Source organism: Pteropus medius, unplaced genomic scaffold (assembly GCF_902729225.1).
Source record: "Pteropus medius unplaced genomic scaffold, Ma_sr-lr_union100, whole genome shotgun sequence".
Classification (NCBI taxonomy): domain Eukaryota; kingdom Metazoa; phylum Chordata; class Mammalia; order Chiroptera; family Pteropodidae; genus Pteropus; species Pteropus medius.
The window spans coordinates 18206213-18230948 of NW_024340701.1; the positions used below are offsets into that span (position 1 = coordinate 18206213).

Here is a 24736-nt window from a genome sequence, read left to right on the forward strand (position 1 = left end):
GCTAAAAATATTTTTCCTTACATTGAATGACTATATCATTGAGTAACTTACCAAGTCCATAAAGCATCAACTGGAACATTCCAGAATGCAAATCTACAAAAATGTGTAGACACTCCGAATTACCACAGGGCTCCAAGATGGGAACAACAAGAGCTGGAAGTGCAGTCTCTATGGAAGCTGAACAGTTAAGAATTAAAAATTATATTTCTATCTGAGTACTTTCTTTTAAAAAGTATCTCAGTGAGTAGAAACAATCCTGAACATCAGAGGAAAAACATAATTTTTGCAAAATTGGAATATTATTAAGTCAATTAGTAGCTCAAAAGGAAGAACGTAATCTTCAAGGTGACTTGAAACAAACATACCCGTCTCAAATACTATAGCGAAAAAATTCCAAGATTCCTTTAATAGGTTAAAATAGCTAGTGAAAATTTAACTTCAACAGTGAGCTGAGTTCTAATTTTACTTTCAATCAGTAATTACTATTAAGTTAGTTTTTAAGGATTTTCTTTTTGAAGTAGTGGGAAGAAAATTATTTGTTTGGTAAATAGAATAAAATTCATCTATGGCTTAAACATTTTCAATGCCATTCTTCATAAAGAGGTTTTCTGGCAACTAGGGCCCATGTGTTTTAAAAAAAAAAAAACACTTGAGAACTATTAAATATTATTGATCATGTAGGAAAATTTTTTTCAAGTTATTTATGTAGCTCATTATCAAGTCACAGATAAAATAAGAACATGGGCAACTGCTCTAAACAAATTCCCAAAGCTGCCAATATATTTGTTCTAGAGTTTCACAGTATTTTCACCAGGCCCAATTAACTTTTCTCTTAATCCCACAAGTTGAAATGACAAATTCCAGTAAAGGAGCAAAGCACTGAAAGCACATCATTTGCTGACCAGATAGAGGAGCTGTAAAAGGAATATGCTCTTTTGGTTACCACATTCCTCTAAAGCCACAGTACAGAAGAAAGGTAGGCAGTGAGGAGAGTGTTAATGTAGGCCCAGCCTTCACCAGGTATGATTTGTCTGTTCTACTTTGTTAAATAAAGACAATAACATCCTGCTGTCTATGCCATGGGTCCATAGGAGGAAGAAATGACAAGTTTGTAAAGGTGCTTTAAAAAGCAAAGGGCTCAACATATTTAATTACCTGTACTCCTTTATGAATTAAAAAAAAACCACACAAACCAACTTCTTATTATGAATTTGCAATAATTAAAATGAGTAAAATTACCATTGGTACTATCTATACAAATCATCAAACAAATTAATAAAGCAAAAAGATTGCAGGAGACATTCAATCAGATGAAAACAAACTGTTTTCAAGTATATCTGACACATATTGTAAACAAATCTTTAACATATAGGTCCAGTAGAACTCTCACCTAAAAAAAAAATAGAACAACAAAAAAAAACAGAAAAGGCGAATAGAAATTTCTTTTATAATATCTTATAATTCCAACCAGTGTGACAAATTACTTCAAATGTTCTGCTGAACTATGTTAATATAATAAAAAGTGCTTACAGATTAGAAGCGGAGTTGCTGATTTTTAAAACATATCTGTACTGTTATAATTACTAACAGGGTAGAAAGGTATTCTTTAAAGCAAAACTTTTTAAAGTGTAACAATGGAGCAAAACTAGTTCTGAAAATTGGGATAACAATTATAATTTCAATCTAATTATAAAACTTGAGTATTTTCAAAAAGATAGGGCATCAAAGTAGAATATACTACACAATCCAAAAGACAGAAAATACTTTGGTATAGATCTCTGAACTTATTTTATGGCTATTTTCCTTTATGAAAAATAAAATACATAAGGCCCTAAAAGCACTTAAAGGCAAGAGGAGTTAGGTATCCAAAATCGGAGAAATTGTGAAAAAAATATAAAAAGGAGAATTTAAGGCTGTGCAAGATGACAGGACTGTACACTACTTTTTCTTGCAGCAGAATATATACATAGCTCCTCTTTTATTTCTCTCTGTTTACTGAGGACAACAGGAGGAATGGACCAATAGTAATATAAAGTGTGAAGACTGAAGAGAAACAACTAGGCACAATTAGGAATGGTTCTGTGTGCTTCACAGCTTCTGAACTGACCCTGATACCCCAATTCCTGTGCTGACAGATCATACCCCAGGAGAGAGCATCCAGCTTTCAAGAGTCAGGCAATGCTACGAATGGGGTCACATGGCAAGTCACTTTTAGTTCCTTGCACGCCTTTTTATTTGACCTCCCCTCCAAAGTCCTGCCTACTCTCCACTCTCTTCCAAAACATTCCCACCCTCAAGAAACCACACATTGCCATCTGGGCTATACAAAACCTGCTGTCCATGCATTCCCCTAGCCCTCCCTTGAAATGCTCTATTTCCAGGCCACTCAATTTGGCTGATTCCAGTAAGAAGCTAGAAGAAAAGCCAGGTGATTAAGACTGACTGCACTGAAAGATTCCAAGAACAGCCCCTGGCCCAGGCAAAGGATCCAACTAAAGCATGCTTTCCCATCACAAAAAGGATCAATAAGACTACATGAAGAGTATAAATGCATAAACATGAATTTAAAAAACAAGTTAAAGCATATGTCCTAAAATGGTGGGTCAGCAGACATTTTCCTATAGCAGTCCTCGTTTCCAGAACTGCTCTGATTAAAGCAGGAATGAGAGGGCCAAGTGCACATGTCAGCACCTCCCTCCCCTCCAAAACCACAGTTTCCCAAGCACTTTTCTCCAACACTGAGGACTCTACAGACACCCAATGCTTGAAAACCACTGCCGTAGCACATTCCCACTAGAATTAGAGATCTAGGAAGAGCCTGAACTAACATCCTCTAACTACAGATGAGAAGAATGGGGCCTAAAGAGTAGGACTTGTTTAAGGGCACAGAGCTGAACTGAGATCATCTGGCTATTTAAACAGTCATCTCCACAAAATGCTGCTAAAGAAAAATCTTTGCAACTTACACGAACAGCACATAAAAGTTCCTACGTAGATAATATTGTAGTAACTATGTATATTGCCAGGTGAGTGCTAGACTAATAGGGGGGATCACTTCATAAATTATGTAAATGTATAACCACTATGCTGTATACCAGAGACTAACATAAAATACTGAATGTCAATTCTAATTGGGGAAAAAAACACATGCTTAGAGTCTGTTTCAAGCCTATCAAAAGATCACAGACCCCGGTTTTCTGCAATCCCAACAAATAAGATTTTAGGATTTCACTATTTTGAAAAGTCAGAAATAAGAAAAATTAAGATTGCAAAAATACTTTAAAATTTTCTTTAAGAACAAATGGGGAATTTCAACAGGGTGCCAAGACAATTAAATACGGGGAAAATTCTTTTCAACCAATGTTACTGGAACAACTACATATCCCCACACACACACACACAAAAAAAGCAGCTGGACCCCTCACATCATACACAAACATTAACTAAAGGCAATCTAAATATAAAACTCTTAGAAGAAAAGACAGGAGTACACCTTCATGACCTTGGATTAAGTAATGGATTCTTTAGGTATGACACCAAAAGCACAAGCAACAGAAGAAAAAATAGACAAATTGGACATCATCAAAATTAAAAACTTTTGTTACAAAAAATACTATAAAGTGAAAAGACAACCCAACAGAATGAGAGGAAATTCTTGCAACTCATAATACGTGAAAAGGGACTTACATAAAGAACTGTTATATCTTAATAAAAAGATAAATAATCTAATAATAATATGGGCAAAGGATCTGGATAGATGTTTCTCTAAAAAAGATACATGAAAAGATGCTCGACAATCATTAGAGAAATGCAAATCAAAACTATAAGACACCACTTCACGCCAACCAGGATGTCTAGAAATAAAGAGATAGACAATAACAAGTGTTGGTGACGATCTGGAGAGATTGGAACCCTCGCACACTACTAGTGGGATTAAAAAAAGGTGTTAAACATATCAAAAAATAAAACACCAAGTTACCATATGACCCAGCCATTCCACTCCTAGGTATATACATATCCGAGAGAAATGAAAACAGGTTCACACAAAATCTTGTAGACAAATGCTCATAGCAGTATTATTTATCACAGCCAAAAAAAAAAAAGTGGAAACCAACCCCATTAATGATGAATGGATAAACAAAATGTATGGTATAGCCACACAATAAATTATTTGACAATAAAAATGAAATACTGAAATGTGCTATAACATGGACAAACCTCAAAAACATTCTGCCAACAAAAAATGCAGAAGACCACACATTACAGTAAGTCCTCACTTAACACCATCAATAGGTTCTGGGACTTTAAGCAAAATGACGTATAATGAAACCAATTTTACCACAGGCTAATTGATAGAAACAAGAATTAAGTTCTTACAGCATTTCATCAACATTATAACAAAACGACATTGAACAATATGACATTATTTGAGGACCTGCTGTATATGATTTCATTTTTCTGAAATGTCCAGAACAGGCAATTCTATAGACAGAAATAGATTAGTGGTTGCTAGGGGCTGGTAGGCGGGGTGAATAGGGGATTGACTACTAATGGGTACAGGGTTTCTTTTTGGATGATTAAAATGTTCTAAAATTAGATTGTGGTAATGGCTGCACAACTCTTTGAGTATATTAAAAACACAGAATGAGGGAACTGTATATGAATTATACCTCAATAAAGCTATTAAAAAAAAAACAAAAAGGGGCCTTATGTGGGCTAACTCCAATAAGAATTTTAATTATACTTTCCAATCACAAATTTTAGGTCTATATTTAACATCTTTGCTTGAAGAATTAAAATGGGGGGCGGGGATAACAACTTCCACTACATCTTATAATTAAAATTATTAAGACCTGGGGGATCTAAGTTATACCTTGATGGGACTAGTGGACATGCCTTCTCAAAATGGAGTGAGCCACTACATTCACCTGATGTCTGGCATACCTTTATTTAAGGCTCATATTTGCATTTTTAAGTTAAGCTGCTCTTCCTCTTAGCCTTTAGCTTTTCTTAGACCCTCTTTTTCACCTCTATTCCTTCGTTTTCCTTGAATACTGTACTCTAAATACAAATTTATTTTCCTGACTTAGTCTTTGTGTCAGGCAGTGTTTTCATCTACTTCATCAAACCAATTTTAATCCAATGTGACTACTCCATACCTAAGAAGCTCCTTTATTAAGTATAATAGATTGAGGCTGGGTCTGTGATGATGAAAGGCAGTACCTTAACTCCTAGTGCTCTTGAGACTTCATATTTATATGGTACTTCACCTACCTCATCTCACTTAATTAAAGGCTGTTCACCGTGGGCATGAGGTAATCACAGCTAAAAACCACTAGAATAGGGATAGTAAATGTGCTCATTATGACACTGTGAAACTATATTCCTAGAATGAAAGCACTTACTTTCTAAATGACTGTCCCTCAAAGCTCTGAATCTACTAGGTAATTAGAAGATTTTTCGCTATGTGTGTGTGTATGTACTTCTTATTTTGAATCCTGTTAACATATTAATAATTCAAAAAATTATTTAAAGACAAAGGTTAAATTCTGCTTCAAAGAGGACTATTTTATAACTACATTATAAACATTTGCAAAGCTGTCATAACCTTAGACAAAAAACTAAAAAAAAAAAAAAAAGATTCATATTAAAATAGCTTCCATTTCAATAGGAAAAAAATGTTTTAAGGAGGAACAATATCCATACATCGAAAATACGGCCAAGCTAAATAAGCAAGAAAGGGGAAAATTAGGAAAACTTGGTAGATCACAAGTTAAAATGCAGACATGTCCAGCCTCCACACAAAATCAATATATCAGGAAAGAAGTCATATTCGACAAGACCCCTAAGAAAATAAAAATGAATATTAATTTAACTAAAAGAAAGACAAATGTCAATTAAAAGAACCTACAGTTTTCATTGGCATTGAAGCCTCTAAGAATGGTCTTCAGTTCCTGGAGCTTCTGATGAGCTCGTGCATGAACGCTGTCAATCAGGAGTTTTTCTATTGATAGGTGATCAATCTGCATAGACAAAAACAGTATGTGCAATTTAAACATTTCTAATTTAAAAGCCTGAGAGTAGATTATTGTGCTTCAACATATTTCCTTTTAGAATCACACTGATTAAGTATAAATTTAAAAAAATAAACATATGGTATTGGTAGTTTAAAGACTATAGTTAACATCTTGGCAAGTATAGAACAAGATACTATACGTTATCAGTGATTAAATGATAGGTCTTAAAAATAAAATGATCTGAACGAAATTACAAAATTTGAAAGAACATCTTTATAATTATGTTATATCAGATTTAAAAAAAAACAACAAATGTAGAAGCAAAACAATCATTTAAAACAAGTTTCATAAAAGGCTTTAGGAACAATTATTTTAAAGAATTTGTGCTAAAAGTTTAAGTATAAATGGTAATTACATTATGTTCATTTAATCAAACCAATATTAATATTGAGATCTTCTACCTTCATGGCTCTTTCTACTAATTTGGAATCAGAAGCTGGCAAAGGAGGATCATGAAATATCTGCAAAGGCTTAGAGACATCATTCTCATCGATTTTAATTGTAACTTTGTGAACAGATGCCGTCCCTGTTTTTCTCCCAAGAACTTGTTGACTAAAGAGAAAAAAAAATATATTAAGAATTTTCTCAACAAAGCCTGTTAACTTTTGGAATAAAACAGAGGCAATCTAATTGTGTACCTTAGATAGAGCCTAGAATATGGCAGGCCCTCAGTGTTTGTGGAGGGAATACATTAATATTGGGAAGACAGCTATTCTGTAATCCAACACAATATTTGATTTACTGCATCAAAAAAAACATAGACACAGATTTAAAAATAAAACATGCACACAAATAAAAACAACCCTAATAAACAACCTGTCTTCTAAGTGGTGTCTATTTATCTGATTCCTTTACAAAGTTTGAGGACTGTAAACAGCCTGATACTGATTTTTCCCAAAACCCTCCCAAGATTTTAAAAGGCACAAATCAAAATGTAAAACTGTGATAAGCAAGCATTATTTTTAAATGATACCCAATGATCTAAATTACTGGTCTTTTAGCAATACAGTATGAGCCCAGAGTAACCTAACTTTTTAAGAACAGTAAGTCTTAGTACAAGCAGATAGATGTCTACATATTTAAAACATGCCATATTCTAAGAAAGGGTTCAATTCTGGATGCCCTATGTGGTTTATGATACCACGAGACCTTAATATACAAAATCATGCTGTTAGAGGTGCACAGCTATCAGTATATAGTAAATCAGAAGCATGAGAGAAAAAGAGAAACATAGTATTTACAGTCATAGCATGAACCTACCAGAACCAACTTTACTTACTTCCAAACTGACAAGGAGAGGCATTTTCCAGCATGATACCTCTCCACCTGCACAAGGTCTCCCCATCGCTCTCGGATTAACATTAGAGTTTGCGAATGTAGCACTTCTAATTGAAGTGATAAGCAGAAAGAATCTGATAGATCTTGTTAAGCAAATATAATATGTTTTACTACAACAGCCAATGATGTACAAACAAACTTCATTTAACAAAAGCTCTATTCCCAAAGAGTTGGCTATGGAAGAAATTTCTGGAATTATATTTCTACAATGACTTATCCTAAAAAGTGTTATTAATCTGTGGCATAATTTTAGAAAAAGGTATCATATTTCATTTTGATCCAATATAAACAAACCATAAGGTCCAAGTTGCCCTTAAATTCACCATAGTTTGGAGAATATGGGTAGACCAAATATTACTATTTTTTTCTCCAAATAGTACCAATCATCACTTTTTGTTTTTACCTTCAAAGTCAACAGGAAAATTTAAAAGTTGGTTTATTATAGACGTATCATTATCCTTCACACTGACCAGTTTCCCCAGCCCCATTTCTACAAAAAAAAAAAAAAAGGCGGAGGAGAGGGAGAGTTTAGGCTGCTATAGTTCAGGACTAGGGGTAAATGGAAATGTGGGGAGAGGAGACACAAATTCCCTACAAATACATGTCTTGGAATTTTGGAAGGATACGTAAACAGTTGTACATGTCCTGAAGAGGTCTCTCATCAGCAAAGAGCCTAGACTGCACCAGCTGATGGATAAAGTTGATTTGCATGCTATGAACCAAGGCTCGTCCATCTTCCATTGGCAGGAGAAAAGAAGGTGGTTAATCAGAAAAGTATAGATTGTGTCACAGTACCGGTTAAGGAAGACCATACTAACGATGAGTTAAAAAAACAAAAGAACTGAAACTATGTAAACTAGAGAACATTATACTTGAGAAACACTGAAACCTCAAAGGGCAGTAGGCAGTTATGACCACCATAAAATCTGCTTCATATTACAGGATAAATAAATTGCTAAACAGTTATTATTCTGGAAAAATGTTTTAATAATATAAAAACACTAAACATTTAAATCAATACTTAGTATTTAAATCACTACTGATGATTTACCTCCTGTTTCCTTATCCTCCACTAGAATTTCTAACTTGAGAAGACGCCACGGAACATCAGGATCATCTCCCATCACAGTCAAGGTGGCTTCAAATTCTCCTTCAACTCGAAACTTCACCCGGCCATTTGCTTTTAGAAAAAGAAGAAGAGGTCTACTTTTCTAGAAAATAAGCAGCTTCTTGCTAACCTAGAACTTTGTCTTGCTTATAAGAAATCTTAAATCTTAAATCGTGCTTATAAGAAATCTTTCGCAAGTGTTCAAACAATTCAGTGGTTCCTGCATGAGCAGTAACCTGATTCCAGGTCATCAAGAAACCAAAGGCAACTTCTAACATCGATGAACAGTATATTCTTGAGGCTCAACCCTGGGACTTCGTCTCTCCTCCAGCCCCAGATGATCTCACCCACTCCCCAGCTTCAAATACAAACACTGTATTTCCATGTAACAAAGAGAAATGGCAGGCCTAACAAGTCACAGATTTGAATACCACCAGAATTGTAGGTCAAAACTTCATACTTCTTTGAATAAAATCCCAAAAGCTATTTTAAAAATATTCTAACAAGTCAAATCTTAAAAAAATAAATTTCAGGTACATACCAACTGTAAGATTTGCTAACTGAGGAGGAAGATCTGTGGTTACAAGCCGATGTCTAAGAATCTGGTTCAACTGATGAAGTGTGGCTTGTTTCTCAATTTTGGTAATTGGGTCTGGAGGGATAATTTTATCCTTCAAAAAAATTTAAGTGATTTTAAAATAATGTACAGAGGCATAATTTTTACCTGTGCTTGTCTTAACACAGTATTCTCTTACTTTACCCAAGAGAATCTCAACACTCATTTCTGCAGTCTATATCCAATAAGTGACCATTACTATCATGCATTAGTGTGCCAATGATTCCACCAGCCACTCGGTTAAGATGGTAATACAACATGATCTTTATGCTCTATTTATGAAACCAACTTAAAGTCACTAGATTACTTCCACTTCTTAAAAGTATAAAATAAAATAGCACCAGGTCATTAGAAAATTACGATAAATTTTAAAAAACATTTCCAAAAAGCATGCAGTATTTTCACATCTGAATAGATGTAAGTTACATCTGCATATCTGTTGATATGCAAAAAAACCTCATCGAAAGTAGGTTCACCCATTTTGATGGCTACTCACTTTCTGACTGCAATTTATTTTTTAAAAAACACAATTTAGAGTGGGGGAGATGCACTTACCCTAATGCAGGTTGGCAGCCGTGGGTAAGACCCAGTAGTCAGTACATCAATGGCATATGGGATGGCAAAACTAGGCAGGCGCGCATGGACCAGAGCATCTCTAGCTAACGAAGCCAGGCGATCAGCAGTGTCCACAAATAGGATGGCTTGCTGATCTAAAAAGCTAGAGATCATCTTTAAAGCAAAGAGTAAATGTATTAAGTTTCCTTGAAAACTAGCCACTTTTCACTTCAAATATCACTGATTCATTCCAAAGTAAACTTCGAGGGGAATTAATATAGGTGTTTCATGTTGTAAAATATTACTTCAAAAAATTCCCCAGTAATTTATAAAAAAATATTTTTAAAAACACTAATTTTATATCAACTTAAGTAAAAGGTTTTCCAATTCAATTCTCTATCCTTAACATTACAAGTACATAATATCACGTTAAAATAAATAGAACAAAATGCTTTTTACTCTTACAAACTTCTATAATTAGTTGGTAACAAGGAGGAAATTCTGAGATGTCCTAAATTAAATTACAGCAGGCCAAAGGGTGGGAGGAAGAGACAAAAAGGGTTCAATCAGTTAACAACTGCAGTACAAAACTAACAAAAGACTGCTCATGCTCCTTAGTGTATGTTGGAATTATTAAATTAACTTCCAGGTGACCATTTCCAAGATTATCTAAAAAGAGAATAGCCAGGCACCATCGAACCCCAGGAGGCTCTGCTTCTTGTTTACACATGAGCTTAAGAGCTTTACAACTCTGCTGAGGACTCTGCTGCGCTTATCCCAGAACTAGCCGCACCCCACCCCGCCCCCCGCCCCGCCTACCTCGCTTCAACTTCTCCCATCTCCATGCGTCCATAGCTAATGTAAATTCTTAAATCTTTCTCCCTCTCGATGTATAAGAACATTTGCAAAACTCGAAACAAAGGACTTGAACGTGTTTGTCTTTTTCTACCTAACCATGCGGCTGGTGGTTTAGACTCCACACGCCCCAAGACTTATCTTTGGCTGCAGGGGAGGGGCCTGAGGCAGCGGGAGAGAGGGGGAGGGAGAGCTATCAACAACTATAAAGACTTCCAGCTGTGGAAGTTAAAATTTTTTGTTTAACGGTTTGCAATGGAGTGTGGAATCCTGAACCAAGACTGCCTTAGTCTCAGTTTTAATTTTGCAATTTACTAGTCCTATAATCTTGGGCAATTTACTTAATCTCTCTGTGCCTGTTTTTTCAACTGTAAAATGGAGATGACTTCCAACCTCACAAGGCTGTTCTGAGGATTAAGAGTTAATGCATATGAAACCTTTAGAACAGTACCCAGAATATACAAAACACTCAAAAAATATTGCCCGTTATGAGATCTAAGCTAACTTCATGCTCAATACGGAAATTTTTTCCCATTAGTACTCTACTCAGTGCATTTCATAAGGGCAGCTGAACTAGTTAGTAGAACTCTCATCACGGACCTGGAATCTATTTCCCGGAACTTTTATCTTCCATTTCTATTCTGGAACAATACTTAATCTCTCACGTTTTTCAAACACAGGAAGCCTAACCTACCTTCAAGCTTAACATTCCAAGTCACTTCAATTAGTCTTCACATCTCCAAATTCCTGACTTGTCCTACTGCCTGGAAATGCTCCAGTTTATCAGTGGCCAAATTAAAATATGGTATCCATAATTAATACCATATGCACACATAATGTCCTGCATTTTCTCAGTATTTCTACACTCATTTCACTATCTGGTTTTCACAAGTCTAGGAAATAGACAAAACCAGATAATTACTATCACCTTAGAGATAAGAAAACTGAGGCTTAGGTTTAGACACTGACTCAAAGAAAGTCAATAATCAGAGAAGCTGGAACCAAAAATTGCTTCTTCTAGCTCTCAGATCAGCAAAGACCACTACAAGTGCTACTTTCTATGACTAATAAGGAGAACCAAAGTTTTGCCACCCCAAAATATGGGATGGGATATTGATTTTAAGCTGATTATTTTTAAGAAATGAGACTCAGAAATAACATCAGAATATAAACTAAACCTGCCAGGGCAGGCAGAAATCTAGCAAAGCCTCTTTGTTGGACCCCCTCTGTGTCCCACTGTTTCTGGGTGGCCTGGTAGAATTTGTTTACCACATGTTTGCTCCTTCCCACCTTCCTGTGAATTGCCTACTTCCCCTTTGAAATCTCAGGCCTCTGCCCCCTTTCTCTTTAGCCCACAATGGCATATAAACCTCAACTGCCCAATGTGTCCTCGGGTCTCATTCTTATGGAACCTCCATATATACACATGGAATAAATTTGGACATTTTCTCTTGTCAATCTGTCTGTTAATTTGGTTATTAGCCCAGCCAGAAGAACTTAAAAAGATGGGAGGAAAATTATTTTTTGCACCCTCACACGGGTAAAATGGATTTCTATCAATGCCACCACACTAACTTCTAAGCAGCAGCCACAATGCTATCACACAGCAAGCTTGGAGTCAACTAAAAGGCTTTGATATTTTGACATGACTCTAACAAGCAAGGTCCACTTTCCCATCCTGAACCTAAAGCTGGACTGTAATCTGATTTTAACATATTTAAAACCATTTTGAATCCTGCTTCTCTCAACTCTTGAACTGGTTTTTACTCAGATTTAAGTAATCCCAATTCTCCCTTTACTCAGGACACGAAAAAAATGCTTATTAGACTGAAGCCAGGGCCTCCCTTTAGGAAGACAGTCATCAACCTTAGTGGGCATTTAATTCAGCCCAGGTTCACTCCACCTTAAATGTGGGTAATTAATGAAACATTCTAAACCACTTTGCTCAACTCAAAATATATTAGCTTCAACTATATTCCTTTAACTTAAGAAATCAAATTAATAGATTAAAACTTCAGTTTTGAGTAACTTATTAGTGAATCTATGTAGGTCCCTAATGACATACATACCAACTGTTAATATGGTTAATAATAATCTCTTTTAAACTTTAACTGAACGTGAATAGATATTTCTCTAAGGAAAACATACAAATTAGCCAAAAGCATATGAAAAGATGTTCAACATCACTTGTCATCAGAGAAATACAAATAAAAATCACAATGAGATGCCACTACTAAGGTAAGTTAGAATCAAAATGTCAGACAATAACAAATGTTGACATGGAGAAATTGGAACCCTCATACATTGCTGGTGGGAATGTAAAATGGTATAGCCATTTTGGAAATCGGTCTGGCAGTTCCTCAAATGATTAAACATAGAATTACTATGTGACCTAGTAATTCTAATCTTTGGTATATACCCAAGAGATATGAAAACATGTCCACACAGAAACTTGTGCATGAATGTTTACAGCAACATTACTCGTAATAGCCAAAAACTGGAAATTACCTTAATGTCTATTAACAGATGTATGGATAAACAAAATGCAGTAGATCCATACAATTCAGCTACAAAAACGAAGTATTGGTACATGCCATGACATGAATGAGCCTTGAAAACATTATGCTAAGTTAAAGAAGCCAGTCACAAAAGACCACATATTATGATTCCATTTATATGAAATGTTCAGAATAGGCAAATCTATAGAGAGAGCAGATTACTGGTTGCTTAGGGCTAAGGGCAGGTACTTGGAGGTGACAGGTTTAATTTTTGAGTTGATGAAAATGTTCTAAAATTGACTGTGGTGATGGTTGCACATATCTGTGAATATCCCAAAACTTGCTGAATTATACACTTTAAATGGTATGGTATGTGAACTACATCTCAAATAAAGCTGTTTTAAAAAAAGCTCTAGGAGAACAAGAGATATTTTCTTTTTCTTAGATAAAACATTATCTAGACTGTTTTATCATTAGAGTTCTATGAACTGTATATTTATACACTCAGTTGCACACGTAATATGTCTGGCGTGGCTAACGATTATTATCTATTAAGAACCTCTAACGAGACTAGTTAAATAATAATTAGGTTGAGAACAGAAGTATCAAAACATGAATAATCCTCTAATTCTCCAGCTGATGGACTTTATCCTTGACATAAACACATCTATATCTAAATTCACAAAACAAAAATACCAAAACTTTATACAAATTCAACATGACTTTATTCAGAATGTGACTTATTGAACGGTCGATTTAAAAAACTAATAGAACACTATACTACGAATTAATGAAAGATGAATGCAATACAGCTCACTGGGTTTTGTTTGATGTTACTGAAGCGCAACTCAGTAATATCAAACAGGTAATTTAAATATCCATGGTATAATTTAAGATTTATTACCAGATTTGAAAAACTGAACACTTGGATTTGATATACTTCAGTAATACCTAACCTTCCACTAGAAGTTTTAACATCTTTAAGAAAAGATTACCTCAAATTAACTAATTATTGAAAAGAAACCTTAGGCTTTTCAGAAATACTACATACCATACTACTTCATTTCAGCCAAAATAGATTCATTTAGACTCGGTGCCCAAATTTCCAATACAATTAAATGAATTGTAAACTTTCTGATGAATAAGCCTGTTTATTAATATTTGAAACAAAAACTATTCTTCGAATGATGCTTTACAGTGTACGAAAGACTCTGTCAACAAATTTTTACTTCCCAATCACATCACACAACAGATGAATAAAGGGAGTTTTTCCCCCATAACAAAACTTAATATATGGTACAAAATCTTCCCCCTCTAAATAAACCTTTTATCAAGGTTATATAGAAGGATGATACCGGCTTGCTCTTAGAGACTAAAGATATGTGGCTAGAATACATTTTATAGAATTCTTTCAGTCTTGTCACTGGTTTAGCTGCCAGAGCTGGAATTAAGCATTAACTTTAGTGAAAATCAGGTTTTATTTTTAACTTAAAAAAAAAAAAAAAGTATTATTCTAGAATTTTAAATTCTCAATTTCCTCATAACCTCTTTTTTTCCTTTCACTTTAGCAATTTTCACATCAGTTTTATGTCTAAGATAAGAGAACTTAGTGAGACTCAGGATAGCAAATGCAATAGGCTAAAACTTAGGCAAGGTCAGGAAAGCATGCAAAGAAACACAACTGTGTTGCAGATTTCTTTCTGAAGTGTAATTTTATAGAATATGCAAACCCCAATAGATTTGCCAATATAAAATTACTATAAAAATATTTTCAATTTAGCTTCTCAGGGTGCTAAAAATAAATTTAGTCTGGTATCTCTATATTGGTAGCTGCTAATTGTAATTTATCTAGGAAGCCTGATAAGAGAATTTTTAAATGACTTAAATATAATTTAACCAATATAAAGTTGTTTTTCTGCTTTCACCTATAAAAAACTGATAAAAATTTGAATGTCATTACATAATTGAATGAAAAAAAGAATTTGAGTATCAATGTCAAGCTTACTTAAAGAATCCATCCACTTTCCCCTACTTTCGAAATATAACTGACAGTAGCTAGAAGGCTACTTGGCCTTGTAAAAGCTGGGCCTGGAGGGCTGACCTCAAAGTAGGTAAATGCTCGTATTATTTTAGGACTTTATTCATGTTATGAGTTACTCTATCCTTTCCAATATGAACTCCAGTCACCTCATTACAAGTGACTGAAGTAAAACGGGAGGGAGTAATCATGTGTCTCATGTGTTAACACCACACTATCCTCCCCCAAATTATAAGTTCAGCAGGCTAACACAGGATCTCTACTGATATTTTTCCTCTTAACAATTCTTGAACATAGCTTAAAACTTTTTTTGGCAGATTTTAGAATCTTGGTACGTTTCACTACATGTCACTCCTTTGAATTCAAAAGAATGATTCAACAGTCAAGTCTCCAACCACTATGCCCTATACCCTGTGCTCAATAAAGGTTTGGAGATTGAGTAAATGAATAGACAAACAGATAAATACTGTTATCAGCTCTGTGATCTTAAAGAAGCTATTTAAATCCTAGGAACCTTATTGTTTCCTCCTCTGTAAAATATTGACTCTGCCATTCTCACAGGATTGTCAAGACTCAACAGGCACTAAAATTTAAGGGAGTACTTTGCAAACCCTAAGGAACCCGACAAGTTCAAGTCTCCTATTTAATGTCTTCCAGCGTAATGATGTCTCCAGATATCATCTACTATTCTTTCTGATCAGGTGTCCATAAACTAAGTTTCTACAGAAATATGTCATACATTATCATACAGAAATATGATTACTCACATAAATAATGTCTCTCAAAACAAATCAGCAGATATAAGTTAAAGCTAAAATTATAAATGACGTTTATTATAAGTTAACATTCCAAAAAGTTATTTTATATAAAATAAAATCAAAAGTTTAACTCACCGCACATTTTTCCACTTTCCCAGCATTATTAGCCCATTTCACTAAAGCTAGTAATCGAACAAAGAGTTGGCGCGTCCGGCTAGCAAACTGCACTATTTCTATTTTCCTATAAAATATAAACAATTTTTAATGAACCAACATATTTGAAAAAGTATTTCACAATTTATTTCATCTGAGCTAAAGTATAACTCAATCTTTGTTTACAACCATTACAGCAAAATGAACCACTTAAATATTTACCTAAATACATATGAATTGTCACATTTCGCATATCATCTGCATGTTTTTTTGCACCTCAGAGTAATAAATCCAAAGGAATGTTTTAGCAACAAATCACATTTAAAATAGAAAATTTATATTGTATTAAAAGGTGTTTACTAAAATATACTTAATTAACAGATACAAAATTCGGTCACATAGGGGACCAAATTAGGAGTTATGAATTTCATAATTAAAATCATGAGTTTATGAATTAGTAACCTTTTTGGTAAGATAAAGGCATTGAAGTAGATCTTTATCAAAGCTTGAAACTATTATTTCTATAAAAGCAAGTGCCCAATTCCCATCCTGCAAGGGCATGATTTTTAAAAATTGAATAATGAAAGAACTACGCAACTCTTTACCAAACTAAAGTCAATGACAAACTTAGATACTAAACTATCCACACAAAACTATGAAAGTAAGTTGAGTACTAAAAATAAAAGCTAGAAGATCTGTCTCTATTTTTATGCTATACCCACTACAATGCTTTTTCTTCCAATATTCATCAGTATTTTTATTTTCTCCTTATAAAGCCTTTAAAGCTTTACTAAAAGCTTTATGCTGTCACAATCTGTGTTAGCAAGACCTCTCAACTTCATGTCAACTACAAAACTGATAATAATACCTTTAATGGTTTACCTTAAGACACTGAAAAAAATATTCAACAGGCCAGGATTAATGACAGAACCCAAACAGGTCACCAACCTCCCTCTAAGTGGACTCTGACCTATTAATCTTAGTACATCTATTCAGTGAGCTACAGATCCAATCCACGTCTCTGCATCCAGCCAACAGCAACACAATGACGCAATGCACCAAAATAAAATTTTTGCTTAAGTATAATCCTGACTGAAGACTACAGAGTCAAGCTCCTATCAAGAGCATATGTAGCCCACAAACAACCAGATAGGCTTTCTTAAGGATCAGCCAGCAATATGATTATTGGTAGTATAAAGAGAAGAATCAAGGACACAGATACAGTTATGACTCTTTGGCTAGTGTCTGTGAAGGAACCTAAGAGATAAAAAAAGCAGAGACTCACAGGCAAGTGTGACATAGCAGAAATGTTAAATGTACGTTAAGATCTGGCAGCCATCCCAGTGCCTATAGGAGCCTCAGTACTGTCACTCCAACTCAGGAACAGATTACAGAGAACATGAGGTCTCTTCTCTCCCAGAACAAGCTTATTTCTATGTTATTAATTAGGTTTCCCAAATCAGGTCCTCTCCTGGAAAAAAGATACCCCCCTTTGGAAACTACTGTTTTTTTGACACCATGCTGTCTCGAGTGATAGGCAGCATAAGTTCGTTTTCCATGGCACAGTTTCTCTTCCTATCGGAGCGGACAGAATAAATCCTGACTTTCATTTTCATTTCCTTCCTTTAAAACTGATCAGCCAAACCATAACACAGGTATGCTTCAATCACCTCTTCCACTTCTACCTTTCTTACGTAGGTCTAATTCAATCAGAAAGGTCAGTTGCGGGTAGGGATAAAACAGTCACTAATAAATGCCAAAATCCTCCCTAGTGACTTGATATTAAACAACAACGAAAAATCAACCGAGGAGCATAGGTAGTGCCAAGGCTATAAGTAGCCTATGCTGTAGCCACAATTTAAATCTCCACCACATGATTTCTTTGAAACCTTAATTATCTTGCTCCTCTAGCCTACAAAAACATACTAGTGTTTAGTTATATCTTAAGCCTCAAACACCAACTGAATCAAAATTCTCTCGACTATAAAACAGCAATAACAGTAGGCAAATGTCAATTCTCTAAAGATATCTAATAGCATCATTGTAGCAAATGGTAAATTGGCAGCCAACTTTCTAAAGTCAGTTTACTCCTTAGCTTCTTCCCTAAGTTCTGTATCTCCTACATCTTCTTACCCCCTCAGGGACTTGACCTGGTCAGTGACTCAAAACAGGTTTTAGAATGTAAGGTCCAGAACTGGTTTCACAACAAGAAATGTCAAGGATGAGGAAATTGCGTTTCCCAGGGCTCCCTAAACAAATGTTGTGAAAAATAACCCTAGGCTCTCTGGGCCTAGGTTTCCGATCTACAGCCCTACCACTCACTCTCACTCTCATACAAACATACACCACCCACTTTCACTCTCCCTCATACACACGCATATATATACACACATTCACAGATATATCAACACAGACACAGATTTATGGTTTTTTCACACTCACCTTTCCACATCGGATTTCCTTGGCAGTCTAAGAAGAAGAAAAAAAAGAAAATGACTAAATACATGCATACCTATCAAAATGATAATGGTCTTTACTTTGAGTCTATTAAATACTTTCGTGTTTCTGAAAAACTGGATAAACAGCCACTACAGGCTTGTGTGGCTACCAACTCTTTTTTATTTTTATGAGTTTCCAGTAATATAGCTATAAGAGAAAAACCAACAAAGGACCATTTCTCTCCCTTCAAAATGCTTCTGGAGAGGGGGAGGTAGGTGGGGTAAAAGGGGTCAAATATTTGGTGAACGGAAGGAAATCTAATTATGGGTGGTGAACACACAATGCAGTATATATGCGACATACCGTTGAATTGTACACTTGAAACTTATTGGGTTTTGTTGATCAATGTCACCCCAATAATTTTTAATTAAAAAAACTTTAAAAGGTATTGCACGAACCTCAAACATTTAAAAAGCCCATCTTACATTAGCACACTATCATCAGAGAGAGTCACAGAAAATATTCTTTTAAGACCAAAATGGTCATGGATGCAGAGTACTACTCAGTTGTCAGCTTCCCCATACCCAGTGGAACCTTGCTTCCAAGCAGTAATCTCTCCCTTTTTTGTTATGGTGGGCAAAACTGGCAGCTGAGCACACAAAAGAGCCAGTGTCAGCCAAGAGTTTTTATAGTAATTATGATGTTGCATATGGTTAGATATAAATGATTTATATTACTTTTAAACAGCTCCAGTAAGGTTTTAATTTCTTTCTTTGCTAGTTCTCCAGTATTGATAGCCAGCAACCAATGTCACCATTTTCCCTGACAAATTATACCATTTAACACTTTTGCATCCATGGATGCTTTTAGAAAGGTCCTGATCTGCCTCCTGAATCGCCACATTCTGTAAACCTCTATCCCATGGTCCAAGATTCAATGGCTTAAACAACTCGAAAGCCTCCCTCCCCTACGTTTAATAAGTTCTTGAAGAATACACACCAAAACCCTTAAATCCTCTTCCCGCACCCATGTGCCACAGGTGCAGAAAAACTAAAACCACCTCCAGAGATTCAAAGTACACAGAGGGAATACTATTAAAATGAGCCGTGGCTTGTAGTTACCTACAATTCTTAGAGTAGACAGTGGGATGGAAGCTAAAGATGTCATCCAAGTAATAAAGGAAACTAGGGCTGGAAGAACCAGCAGATCAGAGGATGAAGCAGAAATTAGGGCCTTATTGTAAGACTGCAAATAAAAGCAGCTACTGGCAAATTCCTCCATATGCGAAAGCTCCCAAGAACACTCCTAGAGAAGCCACAACCTTCATCCTTTAAGGAGGGTAGGTGGTGAGGGGGGTAGGTGGAGAGGGAGAGGGAAGGTGGAAAGGGAAGATGAGAGGGAAGGTGGAGAGGAAGGTGGAGAGGGAACGGGGAGAGGGAAGGAGAGAGCTTAAGGGAGACAAGGGGATGGTCAACCAAAGCATATATGAATGATGTTATGCATATAAAGTGATGCATATAAAATGCCATATGCACCTGAGCGCATATTTAAACATTATCCGATGCATATTTAAGAACTTATTATTTTTAAAAAGCGATGTTATTATTAAGAACTTATTATTATTAACTTGATATTTTTATTAACCTGACATATTTTATTATTTTATTATTATAAAATGCATGATGCATATTTTATTTATATTATCCGATGGCATATTTAATATCCATTAACTTATTACTTTGCATTAACTTTATTATTATTAACTTATTATTTTTATTATTTATTTAATATCCATTATTTTTTATATATTAACTTATTATTTTTATTGATGTACGCATATTTATTATTAAAACATGAGCATGAAACGTGATTTACGCATTTATTATTATATTTTTATTATTTTATTGGCTTTTTATTATTTTTGTAATGATATTTATTATTTATTATTTTGTTAATCCATATTTATTATGCCTATTATTTTTAAATGCATTATTTATATTAATAATTTATTTATTTATATTTATTATTTATTATTATTTTAATGCTTTTATTTATTATTATTTATTATTATGCCATATATTGTCTTTATTATGTGTTGGTTTATTATTTAAGAACCATTAACGTTGAGACGGAGAAGGGAGAAGAGACGGAGAAGGAAAAACAGAATAGTAGATCTAGCCTTTACGGGTAAGAAAAACAGGAATCATTGTTCCAGCTCTTCCCACTTGCCCCAGGGACTCTAGACAGCAAAAGATAGGCTTTGCTGTCTGCATCCCTTTTCCCTCAGTTCCTTCTAATCTATTTAAAATTCATTTATAGATAACAAATCCACCATTTGGGGCAAAAGCCTTAAAATGCTAATTTTTGGAAGTGGTAAGTCACAAGAACTTATTTACACCAAAGCATGATATGTTTACCTGAGATTTTAGCATTTTCTGATTTTAATTAAAGGGTTTAAAAAAAAAAAAGTAGAAGCTAAATCCCTAAAACATCAAGGCGAAATGTAAATTCTAAGATGAGAGTGTATATATTGGGGCAGGTAGAAGGAGGAAGTGGTGGAGAAGGAAAAGAAAAACAGAAATCTGGGGCCAAAAACAAACCATCTAAAATGTCAAGGCTGTCCTTTTTACTTTTGATAGTTCACAGACAAGCATCAAATGTGGCAGAAATAAGACTTTATAAAGTGTATCTAGAACACTGATTTTATATTATTAATACATTAATCCTGACAGTTTCTACCTAGAACAAAGGGGAAAAAAACATGATTTAGGAACTTCCAAGCAAAGTTCCTAAACTAACATTGGTTACCACAAGTCAAAAGGAGAAAAAAGTTATTTTACATACACCTATGCATCAAGAGCAACGGTGAATTTTCCCATAAAATTCTCCATGGTCTACAATGACAACTCTCAAAATTTATTTGTTGAAGTATTAAATCAATAAATACTTAAACCCAACTACGTGCCAGGCACTGCTCTAGGCTCTGGGGGAAAGCAGCAAACAAATAAAAATCCCTGTCCTCACAGAGCTTCCAGCAGGGAGGAGACAGACAATAAATAATGTCCAATGACAGACAGTAAATGCTGTGCAGAAAAACAAAGCAGTGAGTAAAGAAGGACAGAGTGAAGAGGCAGAGGGCTTTTCATAGATAAAGTCTTGTGAAAAATTATATCTGAACAAAAATCCAAAAGAAATGAGAAAGCAAACCACAAAGATTTCTGGGAGAAGAGCAAAGGATCTAATGGGGGGAGTATGCCTGACACTTAAGAAACATCAGGAGTAGACAGAATAGGCAAGGAGGAGAGTATTAGGAAATGAAGTTAAAGAGGAAAGGGAGAAAAGGCACAGTTCACATAGGGTCTTAAAGGCATGGTGACCACATGTTCTGGTTTGCCAAGACAGTCTCGGTTTATGCCTATTGCTCTAACATTACTAACAGCACCACCTTTCATGCTCAAAAGTGTCCTGATTTGGACCATAAATTTTATGGTCACCCTATAAACAGGTGACTATAAAAACTTTAAGTGAAATGAGGAACCACTGGAGGGTTGTGAGCAGAGAAGTTTTAAAATAATCATCCTGTCTATTTTACGGAGGAAAAACCAGTTAGCATACTACTGCAGTAACACATGCAAAGGAATAAGACTTGATGGAAATGTTGAAAAGTGGTCAGATTCTGAAGTCAGAGATGTACTGGGTGTGGAACTAGAAAAAAGAGGAGCCTGAAAGTATTCCAGTATTTCTGGCCTAAGCAACAATAGAAAGAATGGAGACACTATTTATGAGATAGGAAAGGTTGGTGGGGGAGAGATGGAGTGGAAGCAGGAGTTTGGTTCTGGACCGGGAACACTGAAATGCCTGTTGGGTATTTAAATGTAGGGATCTGGATACAGAGTCTGGAGTCAGTGGAGAGGTCTATGCTGGAACTATAAGTATGGGAACCATCATAATATAAAGGGCATGGGACTAAAATTATATACATATTCTACAGCAATGAAATTGATGTTTCTCTATAACGAAGTCCTAAAATAGTAAAAACCACACAATATAATTCAAAGAACTGCTACAAATCTCCTATAGAAAATCAAATTATACAAATTACACAACCACTGATAGAAGCATTTTTCAACACTTTTTCATAGCTATACATAGGACAGGTGACCTTTACATACATGAAATTTTCTCATGGATACTCTTAGATTTTTATGTACTCCAACAATAAATGGTGCAAAGAAGTATATTACTACGATAATCCCTAATCATGGCATCTAGTTAAGTTTCTCATTAGACAGGGGTAGACTTCTTTCTGTCCCATTCAATAAAGTACAGCATATCGAAATTGAGTGAGAATGATGTTTTACAAGAATAGAATTATTTTAGTCATTTGCAAACAAATATATTAAGCGTCTAGTAGCTAATTACTGACACTTTACAGTCTAATATCCGTGTACTAATTATTTCAATTGAAAATCTGGAGTCTAGCAACAGATAAACTATCTAGATAAAAACTAGTAATTCTTACTTTTTCTGAAGCTAGAGTAAAACACATAAAATAGTAATTAAAGTATATATACCCCCAAATTTTACAGTGCCTTTTCTTCACACACTGAAAACCATTCGTGTATTCTGATCTTATTCTGAAGGGATTAACACCCTAATCACGTCCCAAGGCATTTCATGAGTAACTTGGTGATTTACAAATTCCCTTCATACTTCAAGAAATAACAGTAGGCCAGTTACAAAAAATCTTTTACTTGCACTAAATGTGTTAAGATTTCAAGCACTCTCAAATGTTCCAGAAAAGAAAAAACTTGGAATCCAAAATTTTGGATTCTTTTTATGCACATCTCCTGAGTTCAAACTTAGTCAGAAGCGATTACAACCCTCATTTAAAATGTACCGTCAAGAGGTTGTAAAACAGATTTCCCACCTTTGGGATTTTTTTTAAAGCTCGAATATTATGTATTCCTAAACTCTATACTTGAGCTTTGGGCTAAAAAGCTTCCAGCCAAGAAATCAATAGGGTTCAGCTGGCAACTTGAGCAAGAACCCCAAAGATGGGATTTTTAGCGCAAGTCTAACAACATACATATTAAAAAGACTCGATTGCTTCTTCAGAAAGACCCCAAATGCAAAGCTTCTCCTCCACCTCCGCTGAGCCCCAAGAGTTCAGAAATTCTAGACTAAGCAGCACCGCAGAGAAAACAGCAGCCTCTTTGGGAAAGGGAGGCGCAAACCTCTCAGCGGGTTAGGCGGGAAGGGGGGGCTGGGGAGCAGGCATGGGTTTCGCGGTACTTACAGGTCCGTCAACACCATGAGCTCCGAGTAGGCCCGGTGCAGCAGAAATTCGATGAGGGTGCTCAGCCGGTAGCCAGGGCTAGCAGCAGCCGCAGCGGCGGCCGCTACGGCAGCTCCAGGTGGAGGTGGCGCCGGGGCAGATGCGGAGCCGCCGCTACCTCCGCCACCGCCTCCGGGCGGGACTAGCTGGTGGTTCTCCAGCTGCACTGGGGCCATGGCGGCACAGAACCGAGCTTGGCGCAGAGGCACGAGATGTAGCCCTTGAGCCTCCGGGGGGCTCGGTCACCGCGCTGAAGTGGGCGCCGGCAGAGCCGCCTACCGCCAGACCGTCTCTGAACAGGAAGCCGTGCGCTGGGAGCAGAGGCCCGCCCCCATGTAGCGACGAGCCTGCCGGCCCCAGGGACAAGAGCGAGGAGCGGGGGGCGGAAGGGCGGGGAAGCGGGGCTGCCGCCGCAGAGAAACTGAGCCTCCGCCACCGATCAGAGGCTGCTTTGCCAGGCAGCTGCAGCGTCCATGTTGACGGCCCAAAGCGGAAGTCGTTAGGCAGAACGGAAGGGGAACCTGCAGGGGGACTTCCGACAGCAACCTGTACCGTTTTTCCCGGCTGTCCGGCGCCGAGCCGTCTGGGGGCGCGTGGGAGTGGGGCGGGGCCGACGCGCGGGCTGGAAAAGCGGAAGCGGGGGCCGCGCGCCGCCGGAAGCGGGTGTGTGGGCGGAGCTGGTGTCGTCACCGCGAACGTCAGTGGTTGCCCCGCCCTTGTTCTCGCCGCCTTCAGGGTTTAAAAGGATCCCATTTGCCTTTAGGTAACTATCTGCACTTCGTGGTGGGGTATGAACCTGGCCCGGGAGCCCCCCGCCTAAATGTTTGTGAGTTGTGGTTGTGGAATCGCGAAGAAATTGCAGCTGCTGCGCGCTTGTGGCTTCTCAGGTCTTTGCACCGCCCACGGTCTACTCATGCGCCTTTCGTGGGATAGAAAACGTTCCTGTCATTTTTTTTTTTTTTA

General features: G+C 36.3%; 1 protein-coding gene and 1 long non-coding RNA gene across 3 annotated transcripts in view; one reads left to right on the top strand and one right to left on the bottom strand.

Annotated features, from left to right (window-relative positions):
- The window catches only part of MED14 (mediator complex subunit 14), a 58536-nt gene extending 34558 nt beyond the window's left edge, over positions 1-23978 (bottom strand). For both annotated transcript variants that reach the window (XM_039888528.1, XM_039888521.1), the window contains exons 1-11: positions 23735-23978; positions 18439-18465; positions 15979-16084; positions 9695-9868; positions 9065-9194; positions 8467-8595; positions 8042-8149; positions 7357-7489; positions 6479-6629; positions 5912-6023; positions 52-177 (exon numbers count right to left, since the gene is read on the bottom strand). In XM_039888528.1, coding sequence (XP_039744462.1) covers positions 52-177; positions 5912-6023; positions 6479-6629; positions 7357-7489; positions 8042-8149; positions 8467-8595; positions 9065-9194; positions 9695-9868; positions 15979-16084; positions 18439-18465; positions 23735-23949 — 1411 coding nt within the window. In that variant the 5' untranslated portion in view covers positions 23950-23978. The remainder of the gene's footprint in view (positions 1-51; positions 178-5911; positions 6024-6478; positions 6630-7356; positions 7490-8041; positions 8150-8466; positions 8596-9064; positions 9195-9694; positions 9869-15978; positions 16085-18438; positions 18466-23734) is intronic.
- Positions 23979-24449: 471 nt separating this feature from the next.
- The window catches only part of LOC120622838 (uncharacterized), a 74684-nt gene continuing 74397 nt past the window's right edge, over positions 24450-24736 (top strand). Inside the window, exon 1 of the long non-coding RNA XR_005658569.1 lies at positions 24450-24536. This is a non-coding gene — a long non-coding RNA (uncharacterized LOC120622838). The remainder of the gene's footprint in view (positions 24537-24736) is intronic.